The sequence below is a fragment of the Polypterus senegalus genome, chromosome 11 (assembly GCF_016835505.1).
Source record: "Polypterus senegalus isolate Bchr_013 chromosome 11, ASM1683550v1, whole genome shotgun sequence".
Taxonomy (NCBI): domain Eukaryota; kingdom Metazoa; phylum Chordata; class Cladistia; order Polypteriformes; family Polypteridae; genus Polypterus; species Polypterus senegalus.
Window position 1 is genome coordinate 161,597,631 of NC_053164.1, and position 20,733 is coordinate 161,618,363.

General features: G+C 38.0%; 1 protein-coding gene across 4 annotated transcripts in view; it reads right to left on the reverse strand.

The window, feature by feature from the left end:
* Positions 1 to 20,733, reverse strand: part of ddr1 (discoidin domain receptor tyrosine kinase 1) — a 247,406-nt gene that overhangs the window by 74,224 nt on the left and 152,449 nt on the right. For all 4 annotated transcript variants that reach the window (XM_039769984.1, XM_039769982.1, XM_039769983.1 and 1 more), the window contains exon 6: positions 3,569 to 3,671. In XM_039769984.1, coding sequence (XP_039625918.1) covers positions 3,569 to 3,671 — 103 coding nt within the window. The remainder of the gene's footprint in view (positions 1 to 3,568; positions 3,672 to 20,733) is intronic.

Sequence of the window (20,733 nt, forward strand, 5' to 3'; positions counted from 1 at the left end):
AATCCCTCAGTACCTCCTTAGTAGTTGTGTTTACCTCTGGCAGGTTATCCACTTGCTCACTTGTAAACACCTCAGAAAAATGTAAGTTTAGGGCATCTGCTATTTCATTGTCTGTATCTTTTAATTCCCTTTACTATTCCTGATGAACTTGACCTCCTCCTTAACTGTTCTTTTACTACTAAAATACTGAAAGAATCTCTTGGGGTCTTCTTTAGCCTTATCTGCTATATTCCTCTCCAACTGTCTTTTAGCCTCTCTGATATCCTTCTTAATGGTTGCCCTCATTTTCTCATACGCCTACGGTTCTCTTTGCAGTCATTAGTCTTATATGCCTTATACAGCAGTTTTTCCTTTGCAACTTCTTTTTAAATCTTTATTAATCCATCGTGGAGTTTTTTTTAGTTTCCTATTACTTCCAAATTTAGGTATGTATCTGTCCTGCATTACATGTAAAACATTTTTAAACCTGTTCCACTGCTCCTCGACTGTCTCCACATTTAAAAGCTTATCCCAGTCTATCCTACTTAGACTTTGTCGCATCTGCTCAAAATTAGCCCTACTAAAGTTCAACTTAACAATTTTAGTCTTTGCATCTGTACTCTTACAAAATACTGAGAATTGTATTACATTATGGTCACTTGACCCTAGTGGTTCAATCACCTCTACACCCTCAATTCTATCCTGATTATTACAGAATACTAAATCCAGATAGGCTTCACCCCTTGTTGGTGCTTTAACATGCTGTGTTAAAAACAGTCGCCGATTACTTCTAAAAACTCCTGCTCTTGTGCTCCTCCATCTGTAAGGTTATCCCAGTTAATATTTGGATAATTAAAGTCCCCATGACTATAATATCCCCCTGTAAACTTGCCTTTTGATATTACTAAAAGATGTGTGTTGAAATTACTGTCTGAATTGGGTGGTCTATAACACACTCCTAAAATGAGACCTTTTTCCCTAATATTTTCCAGGCGAAGCCACATGTCCTCACTAAGATGGGGCTCATCATCCAACTGAAGAGGACTTACATTTAATCCCTGTTTGGCATAAACAGCAACCCCACCTCCTTTTCTGTTCTGTCTATCCTTCCTAAAAAATGTGTATCCCTCTATGTTACACTCATCCCCATCTTTGTTATTTAGCCAGGTTTCCGTTATTGCTACATAATAGTTAATGCCACATAATAGTCTGGTAACAGTCACGGAGCAGGTATAACATAGTTCTGAGCAGGCATCAACCACAGCACCATCTGTGGTCAATTCTGCTCTTGTAAAAAGAATGGAGATAAATGCCATCAACTCAGAAAGTGAGAGACAAGTTCATTGTACCATGTGAACATCACTGACAGAACTGAATAAAAAAAAGCGCCAACTTTTCCAAGTTGCAAAACTTTACACTGGGTGTTACAGACTCGAATCAAATGTATTTTTTTATTAAAATATATTAATAATAATAGCAGCTCACTACTTAAAATGAGGTACAACCGGACTTGAATCCTCAAAGTTTTGGTTATGTCAGAATTTCTTACCACTGCACCATCCAAGAAGACATTTGAGTTTTTAACTCATTGACAGCAACATGTAAATTGGATGATTTTTTTTTTTCTTTGGTTATGTTCTTGCATAAAAGCACACGTGTTTATTCGATATTTGGAATAAAGTCTTCACAAAATTATACACTTCACATCATTAATACTATAACATGGAATATGTTTATGTTTGAGGAATGTGTTCAGATTTTCTTGCCTTGCATTTCCTGTCATCCTACATTTACCCAGATCGTTGAAGACACGGAACACACATGAAATGTATGTATTCCAAATAAGACTATATTATTTACCCTATACAACTCCAGGCATCTCAAACCCAGATAAAGAGACTTGAGCTTGGAGAACTTAAGCTGCATTGCTGGGGAAATTAGGTAGTAGGCTAATTATAAGTATTCAAAGGCTTTGCTCAATACTTTGTTGATGCACCTTTGGCAGCAATTATAGCCTCAAGTCTTTTTGAATATGATGCCACAAGCTTGGCACAGCTATCCTTGGCCAGTTTCGCCCATTCCCCTGTGCAGCACCTCTCAAGCTCCATCAGGTTGGATGGGAAGCATCGGAGCACAGCCATTTGAATATCTCTCCAGAGATGTTCAATTGGATTCAAGTCTGGGCTCTGGCTGGGCCACTCAAGGACATTCACAGAGTTGTCATGAAGCCACTCCTTTCATATCTTAGCTGTGTGCTTAGGGTCGTTGTCATGCTGAAAGTCGAACCGTCACCCCAGTCTGAGGTCAAGAGCGCCCTGGAGCAGGTTTTCATCCAGGATGTCTCTGTACATTGCTGCAGTCATCTTTCCCTTTACCCTGACTAGTCTCCCAGTTCCTGCCGCTGAAAAACAACCCCACAGCATGATGCTGCCACCACCATGCTTCACTGTAGGGATGGTATTGGCCTGGTGATGAGCGGTGCCTGGTTTCCTCCAAAAGTGACGCCTGACAGTCACACCAAAGAGTTCAATCTTTGTCTCATCAGACCAGAGAATTTTGTTTCTCATGGTCTGAGAGTCCTTCAGGTGCCTTTTGGCAAACTGCAGGTGGGCTGCCATGTGCCTTCTGCTAAGGAGTGGCTTCCGTTTGGCCACTCTACCATACAGGCCTGACTGGTGGATTGATATTGAGACGGTTGTCCTTCTGGAAGGTTCTCCTCTCTCCACAGAGGACCTCTGGAGCTCTGACAGAGTGACCATCGGGTTCTTGGTCACCTCCCTGACTAAGGCCCTTCTCCCCCGATTGCTCAGTTTAGATGGCCGGCCAGCTCTAGGAAGAGTCCTGGTGGTTTTGAACTTCTTCCATTTATGGACGATGGAAGCCACTGTGCTCATTGGGACCTTCAAAGCAGCAGAAAGTTTTCTGTAACCTTACCCAGATTTGTGCCTCAAGACAATGCTGTCTTGGAGGTCTACAGACAGTTCCTTTGACTTCATGCTTGGTTTGTGCTCTGACATGAACTGTCATCTGTGGGACCTTATATAGACAGGTGTGTCCCGTTCCAAATCATGTCTAACCAACTGAATTTACCATAGGTGGACTATAAATAAGCTGCAGAAACATCTCAAGGATGATCAGGGGAAACATGATGCACCTGAGCTCAATTTTGAGATTAATGGCAAAGGCTGTGAATACTTATGTACACGTGCTTTCTCAGTTTATTTTCAATAAATATGCAAAAATCTCAAGTAAACTTTTTTCATGTTGTCATTATGGGGTGTTGTGTGTAGAATTCTGAGGAAAAAAATGAATTTAATCCATTTTGGAATAAGGCTGTAACATAACAAAATGTGGAAAAAGTGATGCGCTGTGAATACTTTCCGGATTCACTGTATGTATATATTATATACACACACACACACACACACACACACACACAGAGAGAGAGAGTGGATTCATACAATTTATTTTTATTAAAACTATTCTAATAGTAAAGTTACACAGAAAATACAGATTACAAAATGACATTATTTAAACATGTATCCCAAGTATCTATATTTGCATTCAAACTTTAAATAAATGTTCTTACCCTTTGCCTATGGCTCCATCATAAGTGGAATCATTCAAAAAAACACTTCCACCTGACAGGTTCATCACATGACCAACTGGAGATGTATAGGATTTTAGTCCCGCTAAAGAAAATGGATGAAAATACTCAGTCAATTTATAAACTAGTATGTTATTATCAAAATATCCTGTATTCTAAACTAACAGCCAATTAAAACTTTTTTTTATTTAATTATTGTTAATTTTTTCATTTTAACAAAGATTCAAAAAAGTACAACCTTTAGCCATACTTTTAACAGGAAAAAAATGACACAATAGTTAATAGTATCGAAACACAAAAAATTATTAAAGATTAATACCATTACTTTAAGCTGAAACTTAAACTCAATAGCAGAGTCTATTATTTAATACATTATTTTAAGTTTAATAAATTGCATCAGTATTTACTGGACAAAACACATGCACTGTCTATAGTTTGTTATATTTGAATTAAAATGAAAATAAAAACTCAAGTTTTGTTAAGTGTGTGGTCTTTAAGCAGCACCCAGATAAACCTTGTAAATAAAAAACATGCAGGTTTACCATGGTGGGTAAGCCCACCAAAATGCTTTGAAAATATTGACTGCACCAAATGCTAACTTCACGTTATAAGTGCATACTATTAAGTGCACATTGCTTATTCTACTTGGTATGCTTGTTTGAGGTATATCCTAATGTAAAGAAGAGCTGTGGTGATTTATATTTTATGTATATTGTAATTGTTTAAATATACAGAATATCTTCAGCAACTGTATCAGGTAAAGCAGCTTGTTTAAATATGAACAGTGAGTTAAGACACAGAACAAACTGGCAGTTTAGAGTTCAAAGTATTATGTGAGAAGGTGAAATATACATTAATAAAAATACATGATGAACAAAAGCAAAATAAACAGGAAAAAGAGCCTGAAAAATGTAAATGTAAATGGACAGTACATTGGAAGATAAATTGTAACAGTTAATCTAAAATGCACACTGGATTCAAAAAGAGCTTGTAGTAATATAATTGTTTTCAAAAGTCACTATAGTGATATAATCATTTGTTAAAGTCACTATTGAGACCTTTCAACATTACACTTAACCTGTGCTTATTTATTTATAAAAGGTTATCATATTCTATATACAGAAATAACAACTTAGCAATGTAGATGTGGCACCGCCATTACAGGATGTCAAAATGAGAAATAGATGATCAGAAACAATTCATAATGATTGCTAAACTTCTATTTTGATCAAATAATTAACACACAAACTTGCAACATGAACAGCTCATTCAGCCCAATAATGAAGCATGATACCACCAATAAAAATTAAAGTGCATATATTATATCTTATTTGAATTGAAATGTGAAAAAAGTACAAGAACATAAGAAATGCTAGGAATACAGAAAAAAAGAAATTTCCAGTTTGCATAACTACACATTATTAATACATCTGAAATGTTGACCTCAGTAGATACGTAATAAAGAAGAATCTGTGGTGCATGTACAATAAGAGAGCAAATTAGCCTAAGACGTATACAAGCAGTTAGAACCTGCTACCAAAGACCAGTAAAAAATAAACAGGAGAAAGTTGTGGGAAATATTAAATAGTGGAGGAGAAGAAAACGGTACTGTGCAAAAGTGAAATATCAGTAAACTATGCTAATGAAAAGGTACTGATGCAATAAGCAAACATAAAATTGCACATTATGGAAACCTGCATGGAATCAAAGCAAGAGGCCTCAGTGAATAACAATACTGACTGAGGCCAAGAAATAAAGCTAAAGAGACTGAAACATATGAAGCACAGTATGCTGGTGGAGGTCACAGAAAATCAGAATGTACAGCATAATTGTAGAAGGGATTCTATGCCATGTCTAGTAGGAAAGTTGAAAAAGAAATGTAATGTGGAAGAAATGGAAGGAGTTGGTTTCAATCCTGAGTTAAAATCCAGAAACGGATATATCATACTTGTAGGCAACTCAATGCACAGTTTGATGGCCTTATAGCTGAAATCTTGACCTTTTTTTTTTTTTTTTTAAAATCTGCAGCATCTTGAGCATAATTTATAGTCTCTGACTTATTCACTTGTTAAATTCTGTTAAGCAAGATGAATCAAAGTCATTGTAAACATAACACACTAGAAAGAAAAATATGCCAAATATCAGAACGCTACCGTCACTCTTAGAGTTCTTCTCAAACATATGGTACAATTTAAAACGGCTTTAATGATGAAACATATTAATTTCACAATAAAATACATATCCCCTCTGCAGTTGTCTTGAAAAATAATTTACCTTATTTTTAATAAAATGAAATTATTTACTCTCTCTTGATTTAAGCTGGTCTCAGTCACACAAAGTCATTATTAAAAGGAACATTGTCCCTTGCTTTTTAAATGTCATTGTTCCATTCCCTTACTATTAAATTTACCAGTCCGAGGGAACATCAGTAAATTTCAAGATTCACTCTAAACTCTCTTTCCTACTGTAACACAAATGTGCAAGTAGCGTGGTTTTAAAACCTCCAGTGATTTTATTTCAGGTCAAGCTGTGTGCTCGAGTTGTGTATGGAATGTTATTTGATTAAAAAATGAAAAACATAAAATGTGCCTTTTACTGTAGGGACAAGTATTTAGAACTATTCCTGTACCACCAAGTAATATGTAGTTTTTAAAAGTTATGAGCTGTCATTAACAAGACAAATTTATCCTGCTTCTCCTAGGCAGAAGCTGTGCTTCTACTGTAGATACAAGATTGTAAGATTATAACTGGCATCCTGTCAGTCCTCGTAGATCTCTCCCTTAAAACTGCATCATGATTCTAGTTCTCTTGAACTTGGGCTCCGTCTTACTGTCATGAGGAAAAGCTTCTGAAGCACTTGAATCAACCTTGAAATAGAACACTAGCAACACACACACACTAACAACAACAACTTATTTCTTGTGTAGCCCAAAATTACATATGGAATGCCTCAATGCCTTTAACAGGCCATGGTTTTTGACAGAATCCCAGAATTGATTTCCTAAAAAGTAAATACTCCCAAAAAAAAAAAAATCCTTGTAGGGAAAAAAATTGGAAGAAATCTTGGAAAAGGCAATTCAGACAGATACCCACTTCCAGGACGGTTGGGAGTGCAATTGCAATAAAAAAAAAATGGGTAAATACAACAGACAGAACAAAACGCATGTAATCCTCTTCACTGAGCTAGATGGTCAATCTATCATTGCCACCTCTGAAATACAATAGTAGAAACTATTTTATACTTGCACAGCACTCCTCACCAAGTGCAGGTGCAGAGTGCTGCAACAACTCTCAAGGCAAAATGCAAAAATAGGATTATATAACTCACTAAATACAGAACTATTACACATGATGGATACAAGATTTGTTAAACTACATCAAAAACAAAGCAGAAACTAAATCGCCATAGACGAAAAACAACAATATCTGTCCATCAGTCAATTATTAAATGTAGAAAAACAACACGCATTATAAGAAAATCTAGGCTTGTGTTTAAAATGTTGTAAAAACATTTCATAAGCAAAATATTGAGATGAGCATTAAATACATATGTATTGCACGAACAGTTTGTTAAGCTGCTGTAAAAATAAAAATATATATGAAATGACATTTAAAATGCTGTTGGCACAGTGTTTAATACTGCTCATGGTTAAAGGTTTTTGATTTCAAATCAATCCTGAACACTGTCTGCGCAAATTTTGCATATTCAGATGCAATAGTTTACTCCAAAGCACATATAAATAAAAATATTTTAGTATTTAAAAGTATTTAATGATACACTTCTGATAGTTAATTGTGCAACATAGAACTTGAAGTTGGTGCTAATAAATGAAGAATGTAATTTTTACCACTGTAATAGTATATTAGTTGGAAAGTGAATGAGTTGCAGCTAATAATAAACCTACATAACTACAGATCTGGCCATTTATTTAGAACAGGTATGAAATGAAAAAGTAAATCTGGTCAACTATACTCTATTGTCTCTCTTTTACTCAATATTTCAAATTAAATTTTTTGACATTCATTGCATTCAGTAATTCTTTAAATACCTACTCAAATACAAACAATTTCATTGCAAAGCAGAAACCAAAGTCAGGTGAAAAAGGCATGCTATGATACCAGTTTGTAACAGGGTATTTTGGACCACGTACCTAAAACAAGTGATTTTTTTTATTAAAGAGCTTGGCTGCTGCATTTATGAGCAGGACAGTTTAGTACCCAGGCTCAAAAACCTATAAAGTATAATCACTGTGCCTTTGTACAGAGCTGAATGAGCAGCAGTGGATTCCAAGGTCAATGTACAGGTCCACATTCCATTCAGAATGTACAAACTTGCCAGATGCACTGAATAAACAATGCTTATTCCATGTCAATGTGTTTAGTGCCTTAGCCTTTGCAATTCTGTGCCCTGGGTTCAAATCCGGTTACCCATATGTTGTTTATATGGAGTCTGTATATTCTACTTTTGTTTACATTGGCTTTCCTCAGTTTTCCTGCCACATCACCAAAGACATGCATGCTATGTTAAGAGGTAATTCTAAATTGGTTCCATGTGAGTGAATTAAGTACATCTGAGAATGTCTTATGTTTCACACCAAATCACCTTTGTGCATAATGTTGTCTCTCAACAAACAATTGTGATCTATCTAATACTGCAGCCCACCAACTAGATAGTAGAAAGGCACTAGATCAGTGCAAAAGCGGAGTGAAACACTTACCATCTCCAAAATAAAAGTACTGTACAGATTTTCAGAAAGTTCTAAAAGAAAACTGATGAATTTTTAAAGCTGATATTCCTGTACAAGGATGATCTTGACAGGTGCCTAATGCTACCAGAACAAGTACCCTGATCCTTCATACAGCCCTCATTTGAGTTTTAAATATGTATAAATGGGGTGACGGCACACATGCAGCAAAGTCTGCTCACAAATGTTTAACTACCTCTTTCTTCTTGTCATTACAATCCCAAAATGCTGCTTCCTTGAGACTGCACACTATAATCCAAGATCTTATAAAATAAGTGACCAATAGATTGGAACATTAGAATAATCTAGATGAGAACAGGCCATTCAGAACAAAACTGGAGTCCTATCCTCTTAATTCTTCCAAAAAAATCCATTAAAAATAGTTTTGAAAGTCCCTAAAATTTCTACTGTATATCACACTACTTGGTAGCTTATTCCAAGTGTCTTCAGTTCTCTGTGTAAAGAAAAACTTCCTAATGTTTGTGTGAAATTTACCCTTAACAAGTTTCCAACTTTGTCTCCTTGTGCTGATGAACTCGCATTAAAATCCACTGTACTAATTCCCTCCATAATTTTAAACACATCAATCATGTCACCTCTTAATCTTCTTTTGCTTTAACTGAAAAGGCTCAGCTCTTTCAATCTTTCTTCATAATTCATACCCTATAGCCCTGGAATGAGCCTAGTCGCTTTTCTCCGGTCCTTTTCTAGTGCTGCTATGTCCTTTTTGTAGCCTGGAGACCAAAACTGCACAAAGTACTCTAGATGAGTAAAACTACCTTTTTTAATTTAAATCAAATGATTTAACTTAAAATGATGATACTAAAAAAATTAAGCCAAAGAAATTTGATTATAGAACTGCTATAGCTATTTAATACCTTCTGGCACCCTAAGTTCCTGTAATCGTCTCCAACTTAATTGCCTGCCGTTTGTTCTTCTGTGAGGTTACTTTGCTTTTCTTGGTCTATTCTTCTAATTTAGCGTTCCTTTTATTCCTTACTTAAAAGCTCTCCACTCACACTGTTTGTACTCCGCATTAATGAACAGTTATGCTGCAGCCCTCATTGAGTGCTCTACTTCCTGACAGCTGTTCAATCTAAGTAAATAAAATAAAAATGAGATATAAAACTATAGAATTCTTACTTCACCAACTATCTGGTATTTTCAAATATATGGCAACATGATCACAAATATCCTGGACCCTCAACAAACAGTACAAGAATTTTCACGGCCAGCAAAACTTTACCTATTAAAACGTTTACCTCATCAGGAGTTGTTCAGTTGTTTTCCCTGCACTTGTTCTTTCTTGCCTTCGTGTTCTTGTTTAGATTCTCTTAATTTTTCAACACAGTTTGATTGATTTTTGTTTTCTGACTGAAATGATGGATGATTTCTGATTCAAATGTAGTTTGTGATGGTCCACCTTCTCCATGCCTTTCCTGATGGTCATTCAGATCACCCCAAGGCAATATTCAAGGCAAGACAACATTCAGATTAATGGGAGAGTCAAAAGTAATCAGTAAACACTGGTGGCACTCATTGATTGGATGAAGCTATGTATATTATGCATGTTAACAGTAAGATGATGTGATGTATTGGATGAGGTAATGTAACAGGATAAAGGCAGATGAATTGTTTTATTGAGTGCTCACTTCATGGACTGAGACATTTGTGCATACCTGTGTACAAATAAAAGATTTGTTCTGCATTTTCATTTGGTATCCCATGAATGACTTCTTTGAAAACAGTAAAGTATTTCTACTACACTGCCCAGTTCATTTTAACAAAAAATTCTGTCAACCATTCCGTTTGAAACCTCAAACACCACTTTGTCGATAAACTACTTGAACTCTCTTCAGCATTGCACTTACACATGGCTTAAGTGATAACAGCAGACTGTTTTGTATTCTGCGGTTTTGTTAAAAACTCATTTAAATCAGGTTGTTAATTGGTTTAGTTTAATTTTTATTCCATTTTTATATTTTAATATTGTTTAAAAGTTGTGTCTTTTTGTGAGACACTATGTAAAATCTATGAGTAATGCTCCCAAAATGGAGGAGCGACTGCCCAAACACTCAAGTTAGAGTAAGGACACTGGTTATTACTGTCTTGCAACAGATTGTGGCAGCGCTAAATTCTACTTCTCAATCATTGAGAGATGTTCAACCTCCACCGTAACCTGTCTCAGTGCCTAGTAGCAGTGGCAGCAGTCCTAAGGAGTCATTATTCCCACATCTTATTGGTTATGTAGATGTATGGTTTCCTGAATCAATCAATCTAGGATTATCCTTAAGTTGCAGACACTAGCGTACCCATGGACAGAGATGAATTGCATAAATTACATTATTAGATGAGAAGCCACTCAAATGAGCATCAACAATGTAGGACATGAATCTACCCTGTTCTTACTCTATTGACGCTTTTGGCAGGAATTTTTTTAATTTACCTGTTCATTGAGAGTTGGCTGTTTACTCTGAAATATAAATAAGGAAATATCAATGAATATAATGTAAGATTCAGAACGTCTTTACCCGCAGTAAGACAAAGCCTTTCCAATCTCCTAATTTAAGAAAGGTTAGGTCACAAAAATAAAAGCGAGCTAACCATTATATAGTGTCACGCTTGGGTCACAGATTTGCACAGAGACACAGGAGGTCGTAGAAACAAGAAGGATTTTTATTCAAACACTGCACACACATGAGCTTAAACGTGCTCCATGACAAGTCAGAGATGACAGTTCCGCTAGGAGCAGAAAGAGATAAAAGCAAACAATCAATTCCAAAACTGACAGGCGCTGCGCAAGGCTTATAAGTCGGCGGAGTACCGCACGAGGCTTGTATTACGCGTTATAGTGCAAGGATAAGGAACAAAGTGAGGGTGGTAGTCAGTGTTTCAGGGTTTGTGGTTTTCCCAGGGGCGTCTGTATCTATTTGGGGTGCAATTAACCCTCCAGCTCACAATAGGAAACTTTAAAAAGGCCATTCTGCCAATTTAAACAGTAATTAATTAGAAGCCCAGTCAGACTAACCTAATTGCACATAACATTGTGACTGAGCTAGGGCGGACTGTCCGAGAATGCCCCAGTCAATACACCAAGGCTAAGAAGGCAGAGGTGGACCTTGAAATTAAGTGAATGATAAACTTAGGTGTAATAAAGTTTTAGGCACTGATCTAGACCAATTGTATAAATTCCTAGCCAGTTAAAAAGTTGGCGCTTTTGCAATGACTTCCATTGGTTTAACCATGGTCTTGTTGTCTCTTGTTTTGATACTTATCCCATGCTTCATGTTGACAAACTCCTCGAGCAATTGGGAAAGGCTCCAACATATAACAAGAGAGTACTGGCAAATTCCTTTAACAGAATCCACTATGGGGATAACTGTATTTAGCACCCCTAGTGGACATGGCAGCATTGTGTCCTTTCATTAAGGTTCTACTGTGCAACGGCCACATTCCAGTATCTGATAGATAAAGTTCTACATCCTAATGATGCCTGTAGTGCCAGCTACTTGGATGACATTGTCATATATTTTCACACATTGAAAGAGCATGTGCTGCAAGTTACAGATGTCCTCAAACACTCTGCAAAGCCAGGCTTTGTATCAATAAAAATAAATGATTTCTGAATAGAAAAAAGCCAAATATTTAAGCTGGTAGGTGGAGGACTATTCAAGCCACAGTGTTTCTAGGTGACTGCCATACTTCCAAGCTTTCCTAGGTCTGAGGACTACTGCCAGTTTGTGTGCTGCTACTCTTAAGAGGGAAGTGCCCTTGAATACGTTGATATGAACAATACTTTAGTATTAATTTGGTACTAAAGTTCCAAAAACTTAACGATACCAGTCCTTTTACGGTATAGTTAGAACTGATAAAGTTGGTACAGCATTCATGCCTGACTGAAAGTAAATGAATTACTAGAGACGGCACAATAACACAAGTTAAAACTACATATAAAAATGACTCTCTGTGGTAATGATACAGCACTTCATCAACATATGTCAAAAAGAAAAACAGCAGGGGTCATTTCTGGAGATGCTTTTTGTGTTCAGCATGCAAGTGCAGGAATTATACATTATTTAAAAACAAAAAAAGCAAAACTGACTTGCGTTAACACTTTTATCCCATGATGTAATTAATTCACAGACTGATTCATGCAAGTTTTTAAAGCCCTGATAAGTGAAAGGCAGCTTCACATTCATTTGTTTGTAATGAGCACTTCTACAAAGGTCTACCAGTCCCAGTATCTATTGTAAGTAAGTGACAGCTGGCAGCTCAACCCGGCCAGGATGCCCTGAGAATGGAAGGAGGGGGGGTGAAAAAGGCAGCTACTTTTAGATACTGCTTTCTCAGGGACACTAGATGGCAACTTCCCTGCAGCATAATGGTGCCCCAGATTCCTGCAGGACACCATGGGATCTGGAGTTCGGCTTCACAGCCCTGCAGAGTACCGTGGGTGATGCCAGGAGATGCTGCAGGAGGACTTGGAGACTTGTACTTTTTACATAGCCCAGAAATACTATCGAGTCATGGGGATGGAAGCCTAGAAGTACTTCCAGGCTGACGGAAAACTTAATTTCTCCATCTGACCCAGAAGTACCGACAAGTCACATGAACGGAAGAGCAGAAGCGCTTCCGAGTCAGACAATATATAAAGGACTGCGAAACACCCAGCAGGTGAGCCAGAATCAAGAGGCAGAGGACAGAGCTTGCTTGGAGAAGTAGAGGAGAAAGAAAAGAGATAATTGTTAGGTGTATGGTGCTTTATTGCCTGTTTGCCTGTAGTGATTAGAGAGCACTGCAAAGAATATAAAAGAAGTAAATCAATTCTTTTTTTCTTTAATTCATGTTGTCAGTGTCCGTCTGTCGGGTTAGAGGATCAAAAGGGCCCTTTAGTGTCATATTTTGGGTGGGTCACTTTGGCATGTTAAAGACAAAGGAGCGCATTTCGAAATGCTTTAATTGGGTGAATATGGGCCAGGATTTGGAGAAATTCTGTAAGGCCTGACCCAACTGTCAAATAGTTTCTGCTCACAGACCCACTAGGGCACCCCTTGTACCGATGCCTATTTTAGATGTCCCCTTTGAGAGGGTGGAACTAGATATTGTTGGCCCACTTCTCAAGAGTAAACGGGTTTCAGTATATTCTTGTGTTATACTCAGAAGTGGCCGTCCCAGCGGGTAGAGGCCCGACCTATTGCAAAAGCACTTTCAGAAATGTTCGTGCATATTTGTAACCCTCACAAGACTTTGACTGATCAGGGTACACCCTTCATCTCTCACATCATGAAGCAACTATGTGAAAGTTTTGCAACTGAGTTGTTACACTCCACGGTTTATCATCCACAGACAAATGGTTTGACTGAATGATGTAATATAACCCTAAAACAGATGATTCAGTGGGTGGCCCATGATGACATGACCTCCTAGGATATAGTAGTGCCTTTCCGCGGTCTGTGAGTCCCCCCCATGCTTCTACTTACTGGGTTGAGTCCTTTTGAAATATTTGCCCGCCAACCGCACAGGGTGTTGGACATTTCTCCAATTCCTCTATATGACAGAGAAGTATTTAATACTCCTCTTTCAGCCAACGAATTAGTCAACAGAAGTTTGTCAAGAAATCCTCCTTCATACTGTACCTACAGCAATATGTCTTTATAATGCCTCACTGTAACTGACTATATGAGTGGCGTTGTTGTTGTTAGCTATAATATTTCTTTATTTACTTATTAAGTTAATGTAAAAAGCTAAATTTAAAAGTACCATCTATCTATTGATCCAACAGAAGGGCTTATGACAAAAGATTATGGGAAAGCTAAATGACAGTTACAGAAAAACATTGTAGAAAAAGCAAAATATGTCCCAAAGCAATTCCTGCAGTATATTAATGGTAAAACAAGGAGGTGAAGTGCATTAGGTATGTGTGATGGGCGGCCATAGCCACTACCTGGCTGGATGTCAACAGAGTGGAAAGACCAGGGGAGAGGGTATTGGTGAGGTGATACCTCCTCCTGGGACACTAGAGAGCAGCCCTCTTGGGTGGCGGTGGCACCACAGATTCCAGGTAGAACATGCCGGGAGCTGGAGTTTGGTGCAGCCCTGTTGCGGGGGCTGCCGGGGGAACTGCAGAGCCCAGCACACCTGGGAGTGATTCCAGGTAATACTGATGAACCACCTCGAACACTCCAGGGTGCTGAATAAGAGGAGCTGCCTCACTCCATTCAGGGAAGAGTTGGAAGGAAGACGACAAAGAAAGTGGAGGCGGATAGACTGGCAGCAGAGAAGGGACTATGTTGTGTTGGTGTACTGTGCACAAAACTAAATAAACTGAGGGTGGTGTGTTGAGCCGGTCTGTGTTGTGGGTTAGGGAGGCTGTGCACTCCCAGGCTTCACATATGTAAAAGGATAAATTAAAATATATAGACAGTGAATTAGTGAACATTCTAGACTTTCATTTTTCTAAAGTTTATATATTTGACAAAGTCAATAACCTCCCAGCTGTAACAGGAACTATGATATAGGTCTGAGCCAATGGTTGAAAATATCCATCGCCGACTGATGCTCTAAGCATTTGCAGAAATTTCCTCAAAGCTGTCATTTTTTTGGTTAAATCTTGTTTACCTCACAAGAAAGCTGTCAGGCACACATTTGCAGCAGGAGCACACTGTAGTTTAGAGAAGGTATCCTGATCATTGCCTCACTCACAATTTTTGAATGGGAAGAGCGTCTGTACTGTATATGTGTAGCATAAAGTGTTCCAAGTGAGGCAATACTAGTTAGCACTCTGAAGGTTCAAGGGGACCTCCCCCTTCAATATTATACTTATGCACATGCTACAACATCCAACATCCATCCACATTGTGTGAAAGTAATAAAGAATTGGGGGAAGGAATAAGGCACTGAATAAACAGAGTACTGCGAATAATTTGGCTCCACTTCAAGCACTGCCTGAAGGAAAATAGTGTAGTGTCTTGTTTGTGAAACAACTATAAGCTGAAGTGGTTGACTCAGCCAGCTTAGTTTAGTCAATGCAAATTAAAACTGCTAAAAGAAACTGGGGGCTGAGCTCAATGGTCATCCTGCAACCAACAGGAAAGGGCCCCAATCAGCTCTCTATGAGGAGAGATGAAAGGGTGAAAAACAGGAGAAGTAGCAGGCTGCAAGTGATAGAAAGGGTCACTGAGTAACAAACAGGACTGAAAGGGGCAAACTGCAAAAGTCACAACAGTGAGACAGCATAATTTGGGGCAGAATGAAACACCAGAGCAGCAGTCAGGGAGTTCTCCATTACCATAGCAATAGAGAAAAGGCAGTTAGGATATAAATGCTTATAGCTTATTTGTTTTCTTGCTGTCACATTGATTATTCTCTTTTTTAAAGATATTAAAAACTTTAAGAAGAATAAACCATTCTATTTTTTTTTTTATTTCCACAGTCCATGTTGTCTTACCATAACCTCTATCCACATGGTAGTTTACTACAATAGGAATGCAATTGCACTGTGTACATGAGATAATAAATCTGAAATAAACTGATTACACTATATATCAAAGCAGTGCCTTACATTTCTTTTTTAAAAAAGTTGGTGCCATTTTCCTCACTCATTGAACACTTCAGGCTCAATTAACACTCAGCTTTATACACTTTATGTAGCATGAAAAGTAAAAGGCAAATTATGCACTATAGGCAAAAAAGCCAAGATCACACAGAACAACAAACACATTTTTTTCTATAAATCATGATGAGCCACTTTTTTTATTTAAATAATGGTAGAAAGAGAACAAATGAGGACATATTTAAGTGAGAAAAAGTAATTATTAACATCTAGAGTCCTAAAAAAATAAAAAAAATCAATTTCCTGTTGGTAGACATTTATTCAAATACATTTTATGGTGAGGTAGAGTTAATCTTAAGAGTTTCGTGCCATTACGGCATTCTGATTTGTAGCAATAAATGAGCATGGAACAAATCACCTTTCAAACACTAACAACATTAATGAATACCTCTACATTTGCTGAGTTGCACCAATTACTGCATTCCAAACTAAAACACCTGCATACCATTCCCCATCACCTCTTACTGCTCAGTGTAGGCACTTTCCACTGTACATGGGTAGAGCAACTAATCTATACTAATAAAAGGCAAAGCCCTCACTCACTCACTCACTAATTCTTCAACTTCCCGTGTGGGTGGAAGGCTGAAATTTGGCAGGCTCATTCCTTACAAAAGTTGGGCAGGTTTCATTTTGAAATTCTACGCGTAACTGTCATAACTGGAACCTACTTTCGTATACTGTATACGGCCATAGCGGGCAGCTCGGTCGCCGTGTGAGGCGGTTGCGTCTTGCACACCTCCCATGTAATTGAGTGCCTGCCCATATAAGGTAAATATTCGCAGGTGAAGACTGCTGCGCAACTCAGCACGCCTCTAATGTAATTGACTGCCTGCCCATATAAGGCCGTTCTTCGCTGTGGTGTGTTCATTGCTTTCCTTGCTTCACCAAGGAAGCAGCCTTTTCACAGGTTCTCCACTGTTTTATGAACGAACGACATATAAGGCCGTCCTTTTTCCTTGCTCGCGGGTGAAGGACTGTGCTTAGCATATTCATAAGTGTGGCTGCTGTGGAACTCGGCACGCCTCCCACGTAATTGACTGCCTGCCCATATAAAGCCATTCTTCGCTGAGGTGTGTTCATTCCTTTTATTGTTTCGTCAAGGAAGCAGCCTTCTCACAGCATCTGCACTGTTTTATAAACGAACGACATATAAAAGTCCTTTTTCCTTGCTTCGCCAACGAAGCAACCTTTTTATTTAATCCACAGGTTCTCCGCTGTTTTATTGTTCATTTATTACGATTGTTATAGTTATTGTGTAGGTATTTTACACTTAGTTTACTGTTCAGGTACCCATTTCCTTTATTTAATCTGCGGCTTTTCTGCTGCTGTTTTGTTCATTTATTACGATTATAGTTATTTCATTCCCTTTCTTTGCCCGATTGCCTGCCAATATAATGTGCTCCGCAGTTTTTTTGTGAAGCAGCCTTTACACAGCTTCTTCGCTGTGTTATAAACGAACGCCATACAAGTCCGTCCTTTCTCCTTGCTTTGCGGTTTTCTACTGTTTTATTGTTCGTTTATTACGATTGTTATAGTTATTGTGTAGCTATTTTAGACTTACTTTACATTGTTCAGGTACCCATTTCCTTTATCATTCCAACTGTACCCCCATTAACATGTCTATCGAGGTGATCACCATCGATCAAAAGAACTGTCACTTACCGAGTGGTTTCCATGCCCGGAGATGGCACCTACCTTTTTCATTCTCTTTGTTACATATTGCATGGCCATATCAGGCTCACTCTTGATATCCGGAGAAACATTGTGACTTATGTATTGAATGACTGGGACAGGTTCAAGGTGAGGACTGATGATGGTACAGATGATAATTATACTACACAGGAGCACTATAAGAGTGAAATGCTTAAGCCCTTCACCTATGCATCTGCATGCGAGTTGATGGCTGCTGCTGAATTGTTCGGTTGTCGCTTTCAAGTGTACCGAAATGGCCAAATATTTTACACCTTTCGACAACCGCCAATGCCTCTTAAACATCTTAGATTGACAGGTGACGATTTCAGTAGTGGACAGTTTGATGTTTATGAATGTATAAACTCTCAAAAGCTGAATGTGAAGTTATCGATGAAACCGGTTGTATACTTACAAAGCTTGACAGATGCTGAATGTCTCTTCAACACAAGTCCTACAAATACTGCCGTAATTGAAACAAGCCATTAAACTCATGCTCAAGAGTAAGCTCAGCGCACAGCTTGGTCATATTACAACAGGAGGGCCGAACTCAGTGTGGTATACAAAGAGATCCTTAAATAATTATTGGTATATTATCCCTCAGTTTAAAAAGGTTTAATTTTCTTCTTAATAAAAATTTTAAGGCAGTACTTTGCTGCTGCGAAGCGCGGGTATTTTGCTAGTTATTCATAATCCACAAGCATCTTTCTATCTCATCACCCCTCGAGATGAAGGTACCATACATCATTGATATTCTGAAATGATGATGTGATGATGTAAACTTTAAACAAGTGTACAGTATTATGAAGGAGGTACTTAGTGATTTGGAAAGGAAGAACAGGTGCTTGGATTAAATCGGCAGAAATCTAGAAAGTCGCCGAGACCAGATAACATTTGTTAACCTTAGGAGGTTAGTGAGTACATATAAAAATCCTTGAAACAAATTCCTCAAAATTCAATGTATACTGGTAGACCAGTTTTTCTGATCCAAATATTTATAGGTTATTAAAGATAATTATTAAAGACAATATTGAGAATCGCATGACAAGAACAGCTGTATTAGTAGAGTGTCATTAGGGGTTAAAACAGGAAGATCATATTTCATTAATAAGCAGGAATTCTATTACAAAGCAACAAAATCATTTAAAGAGTGATGTGCACATGATACTATTTACCTGGATATTCATAAACTATTTGATAAGGTTCCACATGACAGGATAGTAATCAAATTAAAAGAACTGGGAATTCAAGGTCCATCCAGTGGAGTAGCCAGAACTGGCCTAAATGACAGGAACAAAGGCTTATAATAAAAGGAACTTCTATACTAGGGTAAGTTAAAAGTGTTGCCCCTCAAGAATCAGTGCTGTTGCCACTACTATTTTTAAATGTCCAGTGACATCACTTCAGTTGCACTGTTTCTGCAAATAATGAAGAAAGTCTCCTAAAATTGTTAAAGCGGATGAGACAACTTCAGCTCCATGTCAGTAACCTCCAGAATATAAAGAAGAGCACACACAGATAGAAGATTCAAACCTGTATAGCTACTTACTCCATTTCAACATAAGGAGGATATAGAAGCATACACAGCTATGTGGCATTACTGGTAAAAACACAGTTGGGCACAGAGCTTCCTTCTTAGTGTCTGAAGCCTTAAATTTGTATTATGATTTGGACAAGTGGCATACTCCAAATTATGACATCCTGGATGGAAAAATATCGACTCACTATAGCATAATCCCAGGAATGCAAACATGTGGCGCAGCATGTCAGGGGTCCATGGCTGTGTAAAAAAAAAAAAAAACTGAGACGGAGGTTTGGAGGAGAGAAAGAGAACAAACTATTTCTGATCTATCCTTTTCATCCCCACAATTGTAAGTGACAATACAATAGGCTTCATAGCCACAACTCCTTGCTATATTGGTAAAGATTAAAGCTATCATATTTAACAATGCACATCTTTAATTTAAGATCACAGAAGGTCAACAAAAGTTCAGAAGCAATGTCTCTAGGACCAAACAGTAAACTCTGTGAGGTGAAATGTCAAAGGTCTCAATCATGAACTAAAGAGGAAGAAAGTATTCCCTCACCTAACAGGTCTAAACACCAAGGTAGTGTTTTTACAGGAGACCCACTTATTAACATTAGAATTACCAGAGCCTACAAAAAAACTCGTAGATCTGGCCCACCTTAAATCCGTTTGCACCTCTCCGCCAGCGTCCTTTGTCCTGTAAATGTGCCGATAAAGATGAGCAGCCGGCTATTCCATCCCCCCACCCACTTAGAATATGCACAAACTTCTCCCAGCTCATGCCTGGAGTGATTATCTGGGAGTGAAGTGGAGTTTTAGAGCGGAAAGAATAGATTATTTGGAACACACGCATTTCATGTGTGTTCCATTTCTACAATAATCTGTGTAAACACATTTTTAAAACAAACGTTTTTCATATTTTACTAGTAAATGACAAAATGTAGGTATAAACTGTATAATTTATAAAGCCTGAAGTCCAAAGATCAAACAAACACTTTCACGAAAGGTTCAAGGAAAAGACAACAGCTTCCGTGGCGTAGCGGTAACATTTGCTGACTTGTAATCAAGGGGCCACTGGTTCGATCCCCACCGTCTCCTATATTTGCTGTTTTCAGTAGTGAGCTTCTCTTATCTATACTAATAAAAGGCAAAGCCCTCACTCACTCACTCACTCACTCACTGACTGACTCATCACTAATTCTCCAACTTCCTGTGTGGGTGGAAGGCTGAAATTTGGCATGTTCATTGCTTACAGCTTCCTTACAAAAGTTGGGCAGGTTTTATATCGAAATTCTACGCGTAATGGTCATAACTGGAAGCAGTTTTTCTCCATTTACTGTAATGGAGATGAGCTTCAACGCCGTGGGGGCGGAGTTTCATGTGACATCATCACGCCTCTCACGTAATCACGCAGTACATAGAAAACCAGGAAGACTTCAAAAAAGCGCTGAAGAAAACATGCATTATATAATTGAGAAGGCAGCGAAACAATAAGAAGCGAGTGAGTGACATATACAACCATATTCATGAGTTCTGCTACTTCGGAAACAAAGCACGATGTAAACCTACACTT